We start from the raw sequence: 17330 nt of genomic DNA on the forward strand, positions 1-17330 counted from the left end.
TCTTACAGCAGTTAAAGCTCACAATTACAAGGCTAAACTCAAATGGAATCGTTTACAAGTGTTGTTTTTAGTTTTTGGGATCATGATTGTATTTATAACCCTGATTGGGGCACCTGGAAGGGTTCTAGGTGCATGGAGGGGGATAACATTTTATTCCAGTCCCAATAGATCACGACAATTGGCATTTTGATGAAGTTTCTGATCCGGACGCTTGGACCCGTTCTAAGCGCCCGAACCGGCCTGAATCGGCTCGACCAGGGTGTGAGCCTGGGGAGCCCTGGGTCCCGACGGTCTGGGCACCCAGACCAAAGTCAACTTTTAGTTGACTTTTCTTCCGAATCTTCCGCTCCGACTCCGCTTGCTTGGGTGATTTCTGTCATCCGGAAAAGAGCTCACCCGAACCCATTTTTTGGTCTTCTCGAGTATTCTTCCGCTTCGGTTTCTCGTCCCTCGGAACTATCGTGGGCTTTCTTTTCGTCCGCCAGTATACTCTTCTGCAGTGCCTTATCTGTTGGACGCATCGAGCCCGTCGACTCTCTCCCGTGTCGTCCTTCTCGCTAGTTGTGTCTTTTGCTCGACTTCATGTGCTTTTAAGCTCCTGCACACTTAGACATAAGGATCAAACCATAATAGAACCTAACTTGACTTGGTTGATCACATCAAAACTATCACGGGGTATTTACAGTTGTTAGGTCCGCAAACTCAACTAGACTTCTACCACCTGTCATGATCCGCGGACCTAGCTGGACTTTTTGCCAGATATCAAGTCAGCCCTTTGACCCATCTGATCTTCGTACCAAATATCAGATCTCACAGACCTAGCTAGATTTCAATATGTCAGGTCCTCTAAATCTATCAACTCCTATACATTTAATAAAATAATTAAATTTTAAAAAATACATAATTTAACTTATTTATTATTCATCAAAATTAAAGTTAAACCATTAATATAAACTCTACCAACATAACTAAGTCATCGAGTCACCGTGCTTTGCAATAACCAATTGAACCTTTACAACAAAAGTCAAACATTGATGATACCGGGTCTCCATGATTTGCAGTAATCAATTGAACGTTTACAAAAGGTTCAAACATTTATGGTTATACATAACAAAGTTATTAGGGTCACCATGTTTTCTAATAATCAATTGAACTTTTATAAACGCTCCAAATATTTTGGTTATTACAATACTGAAGTCATTAGAGTCACCAACTCCCTATGCTTTGCAATAGCAAATTGAACATTTATAAAAGGTCCAAATATTTATAGTTATTGCAATAACCAAGTCATCAAGGTCACCATTCTTTTACGATAATCAATTGAACTTTTACATAAGGTCCAAAGATTTATGATTATTACAATAACCGAGTCATAAAGATCACCATGCCTTGCAATAACCAATTGATCTTTTACAAAAAAAAAATAATAATAATAATCAATTAAACTTTTACAAAAGGTTCAAACATTTATGTTTATTACAATAACCAAGTTATTAGAATCACCATGCTTTCTAATAATCAATTGAACTTTTACAAAAACTCCAAATACTTATGATTATTGCAATAACTAAGTCATCAGATCACCATGATTTACAATAATCAATTGAACTTTTACAAAAGAACAGTGCCACCATGCTTTATAATAATCAGTGGAACTTTTACAAAAGTCCAAATAATTATGATTATTGCAATAACCAGGTCATCAGAATCACCATCACCATGCTTTACAACAATCAATTGAACCTTTACAGGTTCCAACATTTTTGGTTATTACAATAACTAGTTAAAGTTTTACAAATGTGGTCACGATAATCGTTTCCATTTTGATTTTTTTTCTACCATTAAAAATATTTTCTCATTTTTTCTCACCCAATAATAAATATAAAAATGGCTCGTATTTATGTTTCTACTTATACACATATACTAAAATAGTTAGCATAAATTTAAAAAAAATATTTTTAATATTAAATTATATTCTAAATACTCTTAAATTACCTTCTAAATGCTTTAAAATTGAATTGTTAATACTACTAAATTATAATAACTACTACAATATTTATGTGCAGATTTTCAAAATAATAAAATTTAACTATAAAATAACATTTATATTATAAATGACATCAAATTACATGATTAAACATATTATAAGTATTGCTAAATATGATATTATAAGTAACTATAAATCCTGTCAAATTTTACTATAACTTTTACTAAATTATATTTATTTAGTTTGTTCACAAACTATATTATATTAAATTACAATTTACGTATTTTATGTACAAAATATATCCCACTAAATGCACAAAGTCACAAACGTAGATTAATAACACAAACCGAGGAGAACCAGGGAGAATATGACAACTATTTAAATTGGTTCGTGAACAAATTATAATCTTCTGCAATGACAATCACCATCCAAAAACTTGATGAATACAAGGATGGCGATCGCGATGGCAATGCTACTGATATTCTACTACATCTACGTTAGAGGAGTGACCCTGAAAATCTTCAGCCTAAGAACCAAATTTGGAGCAGGCACTCCAATATTGGATCGGACAGCAGAAGCTGATTGATGACGGGAGAATATGAACAAATGCCAAAACTTGTAGTAAGCAGTCTAGTTTGTTTCATATAAGACTGTTAGTTATGTTGAGGCTATTCAGGAGGGCAACTTCATGCATCTGAGGAGTCGATGGGCACACGAACAAATAGCTGACCACGCAAGGTCACTACGGCAGTTGTTTGATACGGGTAAATCCGTGTGGGCAGTGTTATTACCTGCGAGAATTCAATATAAAACAAAGAAATGAAATGCACAGCATTAACCAGGTTAAATCAAACAACAGATATAGATCATGAATTTTAGAAATGGTGAATTGCTCTTTTAGTTTCAGGCTCTGGTTTGAATTTCATCACTATCCCTTAAATTTTGTCACAAACACAGATGAAAAAAATGTATCATCATCCAAAAACTAGGACATGAAGGGGAGTCTTGGCGTAAGGGTAAAGTTATTGTCTTGTGATCAAAAAGTCATGAGTTCGAATTCTGAAAATAGTCGTTTGCAAAAAGCAAGGTAAGACTGCGTATAATGAATCCTTCCCTAACATCCCACATAGCGGAAGCTTCGGACACCGGACTATCCTCTTTTTATATATCCAAAAACTAGGTCATGACCGAAACTAAGAACACAAATCTAACAGTCAAGTTGGCAGTATTGGAGGAAAAGGCTCAAACAGATATCACGAGAATTTAAAATGTATACTGACCTTTTTAAAGGGGGTCACACCGCATGGATTATCAGGATGTTTTGGCTGACCGAATATGATCAAACAACCTGAAGGATCTGACTGAACTTGTGTTGAATTTTGTTTTAAATTCAAAAGTATTTTTAGTCCCACATTGCTAAGTGGAGAAGCTTGGAAGGACTTATATAGGAAGTCCTTCCATCCTTGCTTAGCAATGATAAGAGGACCTACACGCATGCGCGGGCCAAGCCCAAATCGAGTGGATTTGGGGGGTTCGAGCCGGAAATCCATAAACCGGGCGTCACGTGTGCGATTATTGCGCGCAGGGGGGGTGCAAATCCCCAGCCCATGGGCCTTGCACTCACGGGCGGCCCGATCACGTGCATGATTGTGTATAATTTTTGTCATTAAAATTTAAGAGGATATCTATTATTTTTTTAATTTTCTATCCAAATTTAATAAATTTTTAAAAAATAGGAATTCTCATTATCGGCGTTATCTTTCAAATTTTTTTATTTAAGGTTTCTAAAATCATTATGGGGGTTCGAGCCGGAAATCCATAAACCGGGCGTCACGTGTGCGATTAATGCGCGCAGGGGGGGTGCAAATCCCCAGCCCATGGGCCTTGCACTCACGGGCGGCCCGATCACGTGCATGATTGTGTATAATTTTTGTCATTAAAATTTAAGAGGATATCTATTATTTTTTTAATTTTCTATCCAAATTTAATAAATTTTAAAAAAATAGGAATTCTCATTATCAGCGTTATCTTTCAAATTTTTTTATTTAAGGTTTCTAAAATCATTATTTTCATTATTTCTCATTTAATTACTTGATTATCAATAATTCATTGTTTTATTATGAATAGTATAAAAAGATTATTTTTATTAAAAAAATAACTAATTTAAATGATAATATAAAAAATTAATTTTATTATTAAAAATATCTAATTTATATTTATAAAATAAATAATAATATTATGAAAAATGTCTAATTTAAAAAGTAAAGGTATTTTTGTAACTTTATCTATTTAACCTTCATTCCCTCTCTTTTCCTCCCCGACAAAGTAACACATGTTACGTTAATGAACCTTCCTTCCCTCTCAAACAAGGAGAAGTTAAATACTTTACTTCCCCTCACTTCCCCTTCCTTTCCCTCCCTTCCCCTTCCGTTAATGAATCTTCCCTCATTCCATCTAAACAGAGGGTAAGGATATAGGAAGAATTAAGAGGAGGAAGAGGGGTATTTTGGTCAAATCATTGTTTAGGGCATAAGAGAAAGAGGAGGCACTGTTCCGGGGGGGGGGAGTTTTCTTCCACCGCCAGGGAGCTCACGCTCCTCTCCTCGCCGACGTCGGCCGCTCCCGTCCTCTCCTCTACTCTCCCTCTCCTCTGGCCGACAAGCGCCTCCGGTCACCACCTCCTCCCTTCTCCACGCCGACCGCCAATGCCGCCTCCAGCTGCCATCTCTTCCTCTCCCCAGTGGCCATCACAGCCATACACATCGACGCCTCCTTCGACTCCTCGCGCACACTGCGCCTCCCTCTCCACGCCGACGTTGTCGGAGAGCACCGCTGCCGCCATGGGAATTCTTTGGTGTCACCTGCACCGGCCTCCTCTTGAGCTCGTTTACATGCCGACAGCCCACTGCTCTCGTCGTTGTTCAACCGACCGCCTCTGTTGTAGGCTGCCCCCTCTTCTCCTTCTCCACCTCACGTGGCCGCTGCCACTGCAGCGGCCATCGGATCACTTGACACCGCCTTCATCTCACAGCCGACTCCCCGCTCGTTGATCTCTAACACTAGCTACCTCCCACATCAGTCGTCTCTCCTTCAAGGGCCAAGCGCCGCCCCCAGTCATGCGTCCAGCAGCCCACGCGTTGCCTCCAGCAGACCTCCACACCATGAACAACCCATAGTGCCGCAGCCACCTCCCGCCGCACAACGCCGCAGCTTCTATGTGGTCTCCAGCACTGTTGTCGTCTCCTCAAGGGTACGCCGGTAGACCACATATCACCTCTCTTCTCTCGGCATGTTGGCAGCCCGTCCATTGCGGCCGGCATTCCCGTCGTTGGATCCGACCACTCGACATTCTAGTCTTCCACGCCATTGGTCCGACTCTCGATCTGTGTTGTTGTGTGCTTTTGCCATCGATCAGGCCTCCTAGTCCTAGTTGCTATGCACCTGTTGTGTTCCGACCTTCATGTGTCGCGTTCCTATCTGCGTGTCGTTGTTCCTATCTCGACCTACGTGTTGTTGTTCCTATCTTGACTTACGTGTAATTGCTCCTATCTCGATCTGGATGTCGTCATTCCTATCCCAGCTTGTGTGCTGATGTCATATCCTGGCCTACGTACCGCTATTATCTCTCGGCTTACGTGTCGCTATTATCTCCTTGCTTGCATGTCGTCTTTCGGATCCAAGTCATGCTCGACTAGGTGTCGTCAGATCCAGCTCTTCATTCGGCTCATTCATCTACTCTTCTGGGTCACGGTAATTTAAGCAGCTTTCTACCCGAGGGCGCCCCCTGGGCCAGGATACGTTCTCTGTACTCCATCTACATTCATTTTATTATTATGCGTCTTAGTCTGTTACTTATATACCCGTTGGATTTGCCTTGAGAATAGGAGTACTAGGGACCGAGGCGACCTGGTCATTGGCCGCAGGTAGCATTGACCAGAGGACTTCTGACGACTTGATCAACATAGAAGTCATCTCAGTATACTCCCCTTCCAGACATCGCGATTCGATTAATATTTCATCCATCTCACCCGACGGTCCGTCTAACTCAAATTCTGGACAAGACTATAAAGAATAAACCAAATGCAATTATTGAGAGTGCACTCATCGCAATACACATCTTCGTTGCTGGCAAGTAACTCATACATGATTGAATTGATCACTAGCATGGCTGAGAAACACATAGCATCATAAGGATAGTTCTCATCCTTGAAATTGGGAAACCAAGTGATTTTTCTGTTATTTGAATTGGATGCTGGCATTACAGAGGCATGTATAACAGTTTATTAGCATTATCATCTGCGTATCAATCATGGATGTTAATGGGAAAGGGTGACAAACTCTTATGAGTAGTTGGGGACTATATTTAACCAATCTAATGCTCTAAAGTATGAAAAGAATTTGCTAACTAGGTTAAAAGAAGATATTCTCACAGAAGAGTTGTGATATGCTAAAGGAAAAAACTCAAGGAAAAATTGAAGAATATATACATACATTCATGGCTCATCATTACATTTTTTGTGGGCCACATCACTTTATATGTCTATCCTTGAGATTTTTTCCTTGAGCAAATCATTTCTCCTCACAGAAATGCAAAATGCAGCGTTAAGGGTATGTCTCTCAGTAATTTCAAGCCAAATAAATTGCAGATGTTTATGATAGATTTTAGCAGGGCATGAAATCATCTCTGTTTCAGTTGTTGGAACCCCAAGGTTGTTTTGGTGTGATCAACAAGTTAAGGTAGGTCCTGTTTGTTTTAACCTTGTGTCTAAGTGTGCAGGAGCTTAGGAACACAGGTAGTCGAGCGGAAGACGCAGCTAGCGAGAAGGACGGCAATCCGAGGGACGAGGTGCTGCGGAAGAGTACACCGGCGGACGAGAAGGAAGCGTGCGGTGGTTCCGAGGGACGAAAGCTGGAGCGGAAGATTGCTCGGGGAGCAAGAGACGCAGCTAGCGAGAAGGACGGCACGCGGTGCGTCCGAGGGACGAAGACTGCGGATGAGTACGCCGGCGGACGAGAAGGAAACATGCAGCGATTCCGAGGGACGAGAAGCCGGAAGGAAGCTCGCTCGAGAAGACCGGAAGTTGGGTTCGGGTGAGCCCTTTTCCGGATAGCAGAGATCACCCAAGCGAGTGGATCCGAAGTAGAAGAACCGGACCGAGGCGGGACTGATACGGAGCAGAGGTCCCGGACGTAAAAGTCAACCAGAGTTGACTTTTTGCTCCGGGGCGCCCGGAGCAGCCCGGGGCGCCCGGAACAGTCCGGGGCGCTCGGAACGTGAAGTTTGACCAGAACGCATCTTTCGCGTTCTGGACGTTGGGGGATAAAGTTTTATCCCCCCAGGGCACCCGGAACCCTTCCAGGTGCCCCGACCAAGGCTATAAATATAGCCTTGGTCCAGAAGCTTTTCATAAAATCAGAACTCACGCATTTCTTTCAAACACTTGTACGCTTTCTGTAGTTAGCTTCTATTGTGCGCTTCAACTTTGTAAGAGCCTTCTCCGCCTGAAGGAGAAATTCTAGTGTGATCATCTTTCTTGGATTAACAACCTTCCCGGTTGTAACCAAATCAAAACCTGGTGCCTCGTTTTCTGTTCTGATCTTAGTTTATTGCTTTGATTATTTTACAAGTGTCAGTTTAAGAGTTCGAGAAGGGTTGGTTTGCTTTTGATTTCTGCAGGGCTATTCAACCCCCCTTCTAGCCGGCCCAACAGTCCTATAAGTGGTATCAGAGCCGAGACGCTTCAGGAGGACTAACCGCCGAACGAAGCAACGAGATGGCCGGATCTAACATCCACCCGCCAAAATTCGAGGGGGACTTTGCAAGCTGGAAGAAGCACATGGAGGTATTTTTCGGTACCAATTTTGATTTATTACTAACAATGGAACATGGTTTTGAAGCTCCCGAGGGCAAAGCGAAAAATCAATGGACAAAGAAAGAGCAGGCCGAGTACGTGGCAAACAAGAAAGCAGAATTCCATCTGCTAACTGTACTTCCGCCACAAGAAGTCAACCGTGTCGGCACCTACAACTCGGCAAAGGAGCTTTGGGAGAAGTTCCTTGAATTACACGAAGGAACATCCGAAGCCAAGCTTGCGAGACGGGACTTACTTCGCAACCAGCTCACCAACCTCCATCTTGAAGAAGGTGAAACAATTGCACATCTACACTCGAGGATACAGGAGTTCATCACCGGACTTTCGAATCTCGGAGAAGAGGTAAGTAACCGAGATTCGCTCAGGTACGCTTTAAATTCCTTCCCTAGAAATTCAAAATGGGTATCACTAGTAGATGCTTTTTACATTTCGAAGGACTTAGAAAAAATTTCATTAGAAGAATTTTTTTCAACATTTGAAGTGCATGAGTCAAGATGTGCAAGAATGAGGGAGCCAAAGAACAACGTCGCCCTCAAAGCTTCGAGAGACGAACCTGAATCAGAATCTTTTTTCAATGACGAGGAAATGGTAATGATGGTAAGACGATTTAAAAAGTTATACAATTCTAGAAAAACTAACCATCCACAGGGTAGAAAGAAAAGAACTATCCGCTGCTACCATTGCGACGAAGAAGGGTATGTCAAGGACAACTGCCCCAAGCTGAAGAACAAAGACAAGGATAAGGGTAAGAAGCCTATCCAGAGACGAAAGGCCCTGAAGGCGACGTGGGACGATACTTCGTCCGAATCGGAAGTCGAAGCATTCTCCGGACTCGCACTAATGGCGAGTCATCAAGACGACGACTGCGATTCAAGCTCTTCCGAAATGAGCATCGAGAGCATCGATGAAGGGGGAGACACGTCAGAAGAAAGCAGCAGCTCAGGGGGAGAAACGGACAACGAGATCGACAAGGTAAGTCAGGTACGATCTCTTCCTCCCGATAAAATGTTTAAGTTTGTTAAACTTTTAACAAAAGACTGCTGTAAATTAGAAAGTGAAAATAAAAATTTAAAAGTAATTCTAGCTAAGTCTTGTCCCTTAGAAGAATTAGATAAATTAAAATTAAAAAATGAGAAATTGGAATTAGAAAATCAAAATTTGAAAATTCAAATAGATAACTTAAACAATTATGCATGTTCATCTAAAACCAATGTTAGAAGATTTAATAATTTAAATTGGTACTTTAAATATCACCCGGGACAAATTAGGAACATTTCAAGAAAATATGTCCCTAAAAACTTTTTAGTTAATCCAGTAGGTTGGAACCTATATTGGGTTCTTAAATCATGCTTAAATTAATTTTAAAAGTAAAATTAGCGCTTTAAGTGAGAAAATTAAACAAAGAATTTCTTTATGAGACTTTGTCTAAGGAAGTGGTTGTTGCTCCAATAACAAAGAAGGCCTAGTGCCTCGCCACGACCTGGAAGCCAAAATATTGAAATAAATGTTTAATTAACTTACTAATGAAGCATTAATACAAGAATTAATTAGTGCTTGAAAAAGGTTATTCAAAACATTTTATTTCAAATTAGAAATTTACCTACTTAGAATTTTTTTTTGCCTAAGTCATTTAAAATATATATATATATACTTAAAAATGTAAGTTAGGATTTTTTTTGGATTTTGTTTATATACTTAGAAATATTCTCAAAAATTATTTTTTCCTAAGTTAAGAATTTTTTTGAAACTAGAAATCTCAACTTTAATTACTTAGAAAATTTTTCTAAATTTCTTAAAAATTTAGATTTTTTGTACTTTTTTCTAAGTCTTTAACCCTTAGATTATTTTTCTTGGAACCCCATTTTTTTTGTGATCAAAGGGGGAGAAGAGAAAGTATAAGTCTAGGGGGAGGTAGATAGATTTAATTTTTTCTATCTTTTTGCACTTAAATTGCAATTTAAGTTAATTTACTTAATTCAATTTTATGTCTATTTTAACCCTAGCTTAACTTGGGTTGATCACACCAAAAAGGGGGAGATTGTTGGAACCCCAAGGTTGTTTTGGTGTGATCAACAAGTTAAGGTAGGTTCTGTTTGTTTTAACCTTGTGTCTAAGTGTGCAGGAGCTTAGGAACATAGGTAGTCGAGCGGAAGACGCAGCTAGCGAGAAGGACGGCAGTCCGAGGGACGAGGTGCTGCGGAAGAGTACACCGGCGGACGAGAAGGAAGCGTGCGGTGATTCCGAGGGACGAAAGCTGGAGCGGAAGATTGCTCGGGGAGCAAGAGACGCAGCTAGCGAGAAGGACGGCACGTGGTGCGTCCGAGGGACGAAGACTGCGGATGAGTACGCCGGCGGACGAGAAGGAAACACGCAGCGATTCCGAGGGACGAGAAGCTGGAGGGAAGCTCGCTCGAGAAGACCGGAAGTTGGGTTCGGATGAGCCCTTTTCCGGATAGCAGAGATCACCCAAGCGAGCGGATCCGGAGTAGAAGAACCGGACCGAGGCGGGACTGATACGGAGCAGAGGTCCCGGACGTAAAAGTCAACCATAGTTGACTTTTTGCTCCGGGGCGCCCGGAACGTGAAGTTTGACCAGAACGCATCTTTCGCGTTCTGGACGTTGGGGGATAAAGTTTTATCCCCCCCAGGGCGCCCGGAACCCTTCCAGGCGCCCCGACCAAGACTATAAATATAGCCTTGGTCCAGAAGCTTTTCATAAAATCAGAACTCACGCATTTCTTTCAAACACTTGTACGCTTTCTGTAGTTAGCTTCTATTGTGCGCTTCAACTTTGTAAGAGCCTTCTCCGCCTGAAGGAGAAATTCTAGTGTGATCATCTTTCTTGGATTAACAACCTTCCCGGTTGTAACCAAGTCAAAACCTGGTGCCTCGTTTTCTGTTCTGATCTTAGTTTATTGCTTTGATTATTTTACAAGTGTCAGTTTAAGAGTTCGAGAAGAGTTGGTTTGCTTTTGATTTCTGCAGGGCTATTCAACCCCCCTTCTAGCCGGCCCAACGGTCCTACATCAGTTATATAATAAATTTTGGAACAACAAAGTGGAAGGCTACATTAATAGATTGACCAACAACTAAAGTTTGATGTGCAGGCAAAATAAAACAAAGGGAAGTATATATAGAGTGTTCGGCAATGTTAAACATGAAGTTTCTAATAAACATGAAACAAAATTCATTCTAAAACAAACTTAACTACGTGTTAATAGGAGCTGTCACTGCATCTCTTCCAAATAGTTCTAGGGTAGACGAAAGCTCTCTCTTCTTCAATTTGCCTGAATAAAGTCTAGATAGATGAGTAAATCAAAGAATCTTCTTTTCTTGAGAAGAGTGGATGATAAGAAGTAGGAACAAACATTGTTTATCCTTCATAGAAAAGGGGGTGAAATCTTGTCCTAGAAAAAGAAAAGAGCTAGTCAATATATAGAGGGAAACCTAAAAACGACAGAGAATACCTTAGTCATTGGATCCCAGCCTCCGTACTATCAGGTGGCTGCTCAGTAAAGCATGCCTGCATTACTTGCGCTGCAACATCCTTTTTACCTCTAACAGAACCTGACGCATGGTTTACACCCACCTATAATGAGAAGCTAGAAACATGAACGCATAGGATCAAATAGGATTATAAACAAGTTGAGCCGAGTTGAGTTTTAGGGTGTTCAAACTTGTTTGATAAGTGATCCCGTCCGGAAGTTGAGTTGGACAGAGGCGGGCTGTATTGTCACTGGTGTTGACGGAAAATCGCGGAGATGCCTGGTCGATCTAGCACATGCGGAAAGGGCTCCCACGGGTGGATGACTGGGGGTGATGACGAGGACGATCAGGCGAAAGCTCTGCACACACTCAGACCTGTACGCCTTAGTCTGATTCCGCTTATCCTGAGTCTCGTATCCTGAATCCCGACCTGTGCGCTTTAGTCTGATTCCGCTTATTCCAACCAATACGACCTGACCTGTATCCCTGTATGTTTCTATACGTATATTCCCACCTGTATGTCTTGACCAGTGTGCCCCATCTGTGCGTCATGATTCGTATGATTCGTATATCCCGGCCTGTGTTCCGATTCATATTCGACCTGTTCCGATTCATATGTCTCGACCTGTACACCCTGATCTGTATTTCCCGACTTGTACGTCCTAGTTCATGTATTCTAACCTTTACGTCGCGGTCCGCATCTCCTGTTCTGTATATCCCGACCTGTACGCCTTAGTCTGATTCTGCCTATCCTGAGTCCCGTATCCTGAATCTCGACCTGTGCGCTTTAGTCTGATTCCGCTTATTCCAATCTGTACGACCTGACCTGTGTCCCTGTATGTTTCGATACGTATATTCCCACCTGTATGTCCTGACCAGTGTGCCCCCATCTGTGTGTCATGATTCGTATATCTCGGCCTGTGTTTCGATTCGTATCCGACCTGTTCGGATTCATATGTCTCGACCTGTACACCCTGATCTGTATTTTTGACCTGTACGTCCTGGTTCGTGTATTCTGACCTTTACGTCCCGGTCCGCATCTCCTGATCTGTATATCCCAACCTGTACGCATTGATCCGCATATTCCAATCTGTACGTCCTTCGCATATCCAACCTGTGCGCCCTTCGCCTATTCCAACATGTACGTCCTGATCTGCATATTCCGATCTATACATCCTCTGAAGTCTTTCTTACCATGTAGGCCCGACCCATGAAGGCCACTTTTGTCCCCCCCCCCCCCCCCCCGGGCCTTTCTGTAATCAGAACCATTGACCGCCACATAGGCCAGACTTTTGACCGCCATGCAGGCGGACTTTTGACCATTACATAGGCTAGACTATTGACCGCCACATGAGTTTAACTTCGGACCACCACGGGGGCTTGACCTCTGATCATCCCATGATCTTGACTTCCGACCACATCATCCTTCTGACCCCACGATCATGCATCGTATCAATAAGATAATCAAGTCGAGCCGAGCCGAACCGAGCTTAAAATGAACCAAGCTTTTGAAATGAGTGTTTAAACTTGACTTGGATTAATTTTTATGAGCATGAGCTTGTTTGAAGCTTGGCTTGAGATTGGTTCATTTAGATGTTATCAAGCTCTTAATTCAAGCTTGGCTTGAGCTTGGTTCGAGTTTGATTCGTTTAGATATTATCAAGCTCTCAATTCAAACTTGTTTGATTGTTTGAAAATTTTAGTTGTTTGATTGATTATTGAACTTGATAATTTAAATTTATTTATTTATTTTATTGTTTATTAACATATTGAAAAGAGTTTTATTAATGAATATGGTTCGTGAACATTGTTCTTGAATGCTGTTCACGAACGTTAACGAGCTGAATACATATGTGCTCAAGTTTGTTTGTTTAGCTTAACGAGTTGTTCAAGGTTGTTTATTTAATTAATCTTATGTATATTGAACGAATATAAATAAACTGTTACCAAATTGAATATCAAATTTATTCACAAACGTTTAATTTATTTACAACCCTACGATCAAACCATCACTGGGGTAATATGGTAATCTAATAGAAATTGCTTATTTAAATGTTAGGTATTGTGAGTCAAACCATCCAGTAATCAGATCTCTGGGCCAACAACTATTTATACTACTGATATATGAATACAAACTAATGCTGTATTTATTTGGTTGCCAACAAATAAAATAGAAATTAAAAAAATTAAATGAAGAAAGAAGATATTTTCGGAAATAAAAATGGGTTGAGGATGAATGAGGTATATATATTATTTTGATAATAAATGAAAAAGGGGGCCCTTTTTATTTTTTTCTTTATAAAATAATATAAACTCTTTTTTATTAAAAATGTATAAGATGTAATATTAGCTGAATTTCCTAAAGACTACATTTACATAAAGAAAATTGTTATTAAAGTTTTTTTTCAACAAAAACAATGTTTATTAAATGGATCAAGTCAACCTATTTATCAAAATAGTGTTCATGTTTCTGTCCAATCAAGTGTGCCATATCCAATATTGCCAACCCTACTTCATAGCAGAAAATACAATGCCCAATTAACAAATTTGATTTTTTTTTTTTTTTAACAAAACTTCAGAGAAAACTGTAAATATACATTAAAATGCAGTTCGCGGTTTATAAATCTTTTGTAAAAGGAAACATCTATTAGGTCCGGTCACTGAGTTCAAGCACCAAACAACAACTAGCCTTATTAGTTTCAATGCCTCGGGATTAGCTACATGGATTAGTAATATTCTCAAGAACTTAAAAGTAAAGTTAAAGATGAAAAAAAAAAAGAAATTGTAGCTCGAAGATCATGTTAACAAGAAAGCAAAACTTGAAAAAGGATCATCATTATCAAGGTATTTCCATCTGGTTTTCTTGACTATTTATGTGGTTAACACATTTAAGCAACCCCAAACAGTGGGGAATTGAGACTTGTAATAGTGCTAAACAGTAATGAACAGTACAGATCAATGCTCTTTGCCCTAATAATATTGAGTCCTAAATATAGATCTTAATGATCTATACCTTGAGTCGGATCTGTGTACCTAGTACACACAAGATTATCACTCAATTTTGGGCAATTTATGTGCACCGCTCGTATCACACAAATCCTTCTCTTTCATGACTTTCTAAAAAATCAAATATTTTTTATAATTTTTATTGTTTTTTTATACTGCCATCAGAGACAAACTTACTACATAAGAAATATACACCTCTATTTTTAAATAAAACGATAATATTGCCAAATTTCCTTTGGCACTGTGTATGTAAAATTTTAGATTTTATAGTAATCGAAGAGAGTATTAAACTAGAAAGTTATTGAAAATCCTAAAATTACAGTAAGCAATAAAAAAATGAATTACAAAGTGAAAGCGAGAGAAGATGATCCACTAACCAAAAAAACAAGACATTTTGCCTAGCAATTGTGATTCAAAGTGCAAAACAAGATATTATACTATACTAAATTGAAATAGATCCTGTCCAAAAGTCGAAGAGATGGAAAATTGAGGATGTGACGTCACGCTGATCTCCTATAGACTTCACGTAAACCTGTAATACAGACTATGTCAGTGTCGAACAGGAAAAGTGTCTCGATATTGATCCTCGCTCAAATCAATCATCGACGATGAAATGAATAATTTTTACACGATATAATAACTATTTGATAGTTGCTACAACCATCATTAAAATCAGAGATATTTTTGGATAAAATCAATGGTCTTTTGATTTTTTTTTTTTATTTGTAATATTTGAAGCGACCTTTTTATTTTTTTATTTTTTATTTTTGGATATTCTTAAAACGATAAACAGGAAGACATTTTCCAAGGGAGAGCGGGTCACCGTGGCATTATGGCCATGGCAGAGTTGGCGATGATCAAGCTGCTCCGACGCTATTTTTAGAGATCACAGAAGGTATAAAAATCCCTCTTTGTTGATTCATTCCATCGCAGCATCGACTCTCAATAAAAATAAAAATAAAAAGTCGTAGAGATTTTACGCAAAATATATATATATAAAAAATGAAGATGAAGCTGGTCATCTTCCTCTGCTTAGTGTGCCATGGCATTGCATTGGCGAGCGCGAGCGGAACTTACAATGTGATGGATTTCGGTGCCAAGGCCAATGGCGTGACTGATGATAGCCAGGTTCGGAATCTCTACTCATCATCTGTGTGTGGTTTTGCCTAGCTCATGATTCATGATTCTAACAGTGTAATGGTTGATGCAGGCATTTTTGGCTGCATGGAAGCAAGCTTGCAACTCGTCTGGACAGACCAAGGTCTTGGTACCTGTCGGGACATACTTCCTCAACCCTGTCGAATTCAGTGGCCCTTGCCCAGGTGTCCAGAATTTGATATTCCAGATCCAGGCAAGTTCATATCGCCATTTGAAACTCTATGTTTGAGCATGACAAGCACAATCTGTGTTCATCACTGCTCGGTTTATGAATGCAGGGAACGGTGAAGGCGGCGACGGACTTGAACAAATACAAACAGACCCGTGGTTGGGTGGCCTTTACATTTGTGGACCACTTGACCTTGACTGGCGGAGGGACCTTCAATGGCCAGGGAGAAGCATCTTGGTCGCTCAACAATTGCCCCAGACAAAAGAATTGCAATCCTCTGCCATCGGTATTCATCTCATTGTTATCGTATAATTGTTTCAGAATTACTTGCATTGGCTTAATTTTTCTGTTTCATGAGTCTTAATTCTTGTATGCTCGCAGTCACTCCACTTTGAGTACACAAACAACACTGTTGTCAAGGATATAACGTCGATCAATAGCAAGTTCTTCCATGTAGCTTTGATGAATTGCAATAACTTTCAAGGCAGTGGGATCACCATCAAGGCTCCTGACAATAGCCCTAACACGGATGGTATACACCTTGAGAGCAATTCTGGTGTGACCATTTCGAGCTCGAACATTGGCACGGGCGATGACTGTGTCTCCATTGGACAAGGCAACTCTTTTGTCACAGTTAGCGGGATCAATTGTGGTCCTGGCCATGGCATCAGGTTAGCTTCCACATACAAAACATATGATGGATCTTTAGATGTTGCCATATGTTCGATCGTTTTACTCGTATCGATTCGATAATTCCCTCATACTACCTCTTTGCAATAGTGTTGGGAGCTTAGGAAGGTATAACACCGAGAAGGATGTCAAGAACCTTATTGTGAGAGATAGCACCTTCATTGGCACAGTAACAGGAGTGCGTATCAAGACTTGGGCTAACTCTCCTATTCAAACTACAGCTCAAAACATCACCTTTTCAAATCTCATTATGAAGAATGTTGGAAATCCCATCATCGTCGACCAAACTTACTGCCCCTATTCAAATTGCGACAACTCGGTTTGTATAAATGGCTATATGTAGACCATTGTAGCTAGCTTCATTAAATCACTAAGATACTTTCTTTGTGCACATTTTGATAGGTGCCTTCTCGTGTGCAACTAAAAGACATCACGTTCAAGGACATTCGGGGAACAGTGCAATATAAGGAGGCAATAACACTAAAATGCAGCAAAGGGTTTCCGTGTCAAGGGCTTAAACTTGAGAATATTAACCTCCAAAGTTCTGGCACACAGAGTGTAGTGTCTGTTTGTCTTGATGCTCGAGCAATCTATTCTGGCCAAATCAATCCTACTCCTTGCAATTGATGACAAATAAGAAGAAGAAGCTCATATAGTTTGAATGGTTAGGTGCATTTTTAGTTGGAGCCAAGCTTCTGGACAAAGATTAAGGTTTTGGCAAAAGGATTTCTAAAGTTAAGAGTTGATGTATGAAGTTTCATTGTAATGAAGTGGTGGCTTTCACTTAGTCACCCTTATTATGTTATTTGATTTTGATTAAATTGAAAAAAAAAAGTGCTTTCATTCTAAAGAAAATCTTTGTGATCATTGTGAGTTTGTTCATTGTGTTGATTGCGCGTTCAAATTTTTTCAGTTTTTTGATGCATTCGACTAGTACTGGTAGTGTTGTCATCAATGTTTG

At 40.1% G+C, this 17330-nt stretch overlaps 1 protein-coding gene across 1 annotated transcript; it reads left to right on the plus strand.

Moving 5' to 3' along the window:
• The first annotated feature begins 15360 nt into the window (after positions 1–15360).
• On the plus strand, positions 15361–16996 carry LOC122048827 (exopolygalacturonase-like). Its single transcript, XM_042610347.1, has 6 exons — positions 15361–15480; positions 15563–15703; positions 15789–15965; positions 16061–16350; positions 16460–16688; positions 16772–16996. Exons 1-6 carry the CDS (start codon positions 15361–15363, stop codon positions 16994–16996), a joined length of 1182 nt encoding a protein of 393 aa, XP_042466281.1.
• Positions 16997–17330: the final 334 nt, after the last annotated feature.

This window comes from Zingiber officinale, chromosome 2B, assembly GCF_018446385.1.
Source record: "Zingiber officinale cultivar Zhangliang chromosome 2B, Zo_v1.1, whole genome shotgun sequence".
NCBI lineage: Eukaryota > Viridiplantae > Streptophyta > Magnoliopsida > Zingiberales > Zingiberaceae > Zingiber > Zingiber officinale.

Coding starts and splice junctions, on each gene's coding strand:
- LOC122048827 (XM_042610347.1), top strand. CDS start 15,361: ATGAAGCTGGTCATCTTCCTCTGCTTAGTGTGCCATGGCATTGCATTG. Junction 15,704..15,788: donor ATTTGATATTCCAGATCCAG/GCAAGTTCATAT, acceptor TTATGAATGCAG/GGAACGGTGAAGGCGGCGAC. Junction 16,689..16,771: donor ATTCAAATTGCGACAACTCG/GTTTGTATAAAT, acceptor ACATTTTGATAG/GTGCCTTCTCGTGTGCAACT.